The 2,797-nt window shown below is 33.9% G+C and overlaps 1 protein-coding gene across 1 annotated transcript in view; it reads left to right on the forward strand.

Annotated features, from left to right (window-relative positions):
* Positions 1-1,163: 1,163 nt before the first annotated feature.
* LOC107743311 (runt-related transcription factor 2-like) overlaps positions 1,164-2,797 on the forward strand; it is a gene marked incomplete at its 5' end in the record, with an annotated part of 27,483 nt that continues 25,849 nt past the window's right edge. The window contains one exon of the mRNA XM_016556484.1: positions 1,164-1,320. Within this exon, the coding sequence (XP_016411970.1) occupies positions 1,164-1,320 (157 nt within the window). The remainder of the gene's footprint in view (positions 1,321-2,797) is intronic.

A 2,797-nucleotide genomic window follows, 5' to 3' on the forward strand; every position in this document is an offset into this window, starting at 1 on the left:
CGAATAGAATTATAGTATTCTAATATTCTAAACATATTTAAACAACAGTAATGATAATATATAGCCTAACTTAGCAAAATATGCAAAGTGTTGCTTAAATTTTGTTAAGTGTAGTAGGGGTATGCTACTTATTGGTATGCTAGAGTATGCTAGGGATTGAGATTTTATATTTAGATTATAATTATTATTATTTATAGTAAAATTTCTATCAGCTTTAATTTACAAATAGTACCTCATATCATTTTATGAATTTCAGTCAGTTCTGCTGAATGTGTTTGTCTTGTACAATTTTGTCAATTTGTCACGGATAGTTAGTGTGTCAGTGGGCTGAATCGTGCCATTGTACTATTTATACTCTTATAAGAGTGTGTGAACAGCTTATGTTTTCGTAATAGCACTAGACTTTACTGGAAAAGGTTTAACTTAATAAGAAATAATGAAATTGCTCTGGCATTATTCATTGTTTGATGTGTAATTCTGGCCTGTGGCAGAATCTTTGCTCTTGGCTTGTGTTTATGGTCAGGCCTGTGCAGGTGTGGTTAGCTGTTAGGTCATTTACCAGATTGGTAGCTAGATTAGTAATAATGAAATAGAATTGCAAGATGATATGCAAACATATCGCCTTAGGTGCAATATGCATGTGACTAATATACCAACTGTAGTAATAAATCTGATGTAACCTAAATTTTTAAAATGTTTAATAGCTATAAGGATAGATAGACATGCACACAGCATAGACATACAAGAAAAATCTAAACATAGATTTATTAAATAAATGAATCCTATTCATAATTTTTATAGGCCCTCACACCAGCACCTTTTTTGATCACTTCAGTCATGTCACTTTTGCATTAAAAAATGTATCTGTTATTTTTTTGAGAATGATTTTACTAATATTATGATCATATTAGTATATAATAATATTATTATTAATAAAAATAATATTAATTTATAATTTATTAATATTGTTAATAATTATAATTGCTAATTTTCTTTCCACATCAAGTCTGCATAAATATGCATGTATATGCAATTATTTGCATGAAAGCTTGCTATTCAATAATCAGAACTCACAGGAACTGTCTGAAGTAGCTGCTGATCCGAATGTCTTGCATATGCGCACATGCACAGTGTAAAATGTTGCATCATTGTTCTCTCCGCAGGTGGTGGCCCTGGGAGAGGTTCCTGATGGGACGGTGGTCACAGTAATGGCTGGGAATGATGAGAATTATTCAGCTGAGCTCAGGAATGCTTCAGGTGTTATGAAGAACCAGGTGGCCCGCTTCAACGATTTGCGCTTTGTGGGCCGAAGCGGAAGAGGTCAGTCCACCTTTTGTGAAATATTTAGATAGATCCTAATTGTTGAACCTTTTATCATGCAGGTTACATTGGGAAATGTGTTCATGTACAGAAAATCAAACACGAGCTTAACTGTCATTCATTGCATGTTCGCGCTTGGTTGTCAAAACCAATCAAAAAGTTTGGCCACACCTTTTTTATTGTTCCTGCTTTCATTTTTTTGAAATATTAGCAGCTATCAAACCATTGAAATAACCAAAAATGGAAGCGGGGGAAACATGTATGTTAAACAAATCATCCTGGGATGCTTTTTAAACAGTATTGAAGGAGTTCACACGGATGCTAGACACAAGTTGATGCTTTTCAATCATTATCTAGTCTCATCTATTAAAATTTTTTTTTTATTAAAATGCAGAATTAGGCTACAGCACACAGATGATATGTAGGAACAATTTATATTTACCTACAACATTTTTTTTTTTTTTTCAGAAAGTTTTTAAAAAATCATGTAAAACAATTTCATTCAAGCATACCCAAACTTTTAACTGCTAGTGCAACTAACGATACACTTCATAGCAGTTTATGTGTGTTTACACAGGCTTACAGATTGTATTATCACACCATGCGTTTTTCTATTAAGCTTAATCGTTTTGTGTTTATCTACACTTGTACAATGTCATGTGGAGAAATCCTCCAGGGAGATTTGGTAAGACAGGCACGCGGTCACACAGGGACACATGACATTCTTAGAATAATTATAGTCAGTCTGTGTGCTGAGCTATCAGTTACGAGCCAACACCGTTGTGAAACCACATCACCAAATTGCTGGTAAGAATGTGCTCATTAAATTACAGGTCTGTGTGCGTTCTGTGCTAAGGTTTCTCATACCATCGATGCTAACTTAGCTGTCTGCATAACAGTCTTTATATATATATATATATATATATATATATACTTGATTCTTATATATATTTGTATATGTTAATTTTGCGTGTTGTTCAGATTATTCATCTATTTTTTAAACTTGAAGTGGTAAATTCTGTGCTTTTAGAGTCGTTGCACAAAATTGTAAAAATAATGATGCTTCCCGAACACTCTCCTTGTCTGCAATTTGTCAGTCAAACAGATGGCCACGCCTCCAAACTCACAACTATGGTTGAGCCAAATTTAGAGTCGCAGGCTGCATTCGAAATCGCATACTGTACTTCCTTACTGTATAGTAGGCGAAAAACAGTATCTGAAAAGAGTAGTATGTCTGAATTCACGGTATTCATTAAACTAGGAGAAAACTACCCAAATTACTTACTACTTCGGTCAGGTTTTAGAATGAGCATCTGAAGGATGCTTTACTATCCCATGAGGCCATTGGAGAGGATTTGTGAATGGCAGTAAAGCAACAACTGATGCTCGTATACAGAAAAAAAAAAAAAAAACGTTACTTTGAAAAAATTTTCACTCAGAAATGACAGCAAAAGGGCACTCACTAACAGTGACTCTA

Source organism: Sinocyclocheilus rhinocerous, unplaced genomic scaffold, assembly GCF_001515625.1.
Source record: "Sinocyclocheilus rhinocerous isolate Xijiao unplaced genomic scaffold, SAMN03320098_v1.1 scaffold827, whole genome shotgun sequence".
Classification (NCBI taxonomy): domain Eukaryota; kingdom Metazoa; phylum Chordata; class Actinopteri; order Cypriniformes; family Cyprinidae; genus Sinocyclocheilus; species Sinocyclocheilus rhinocerous.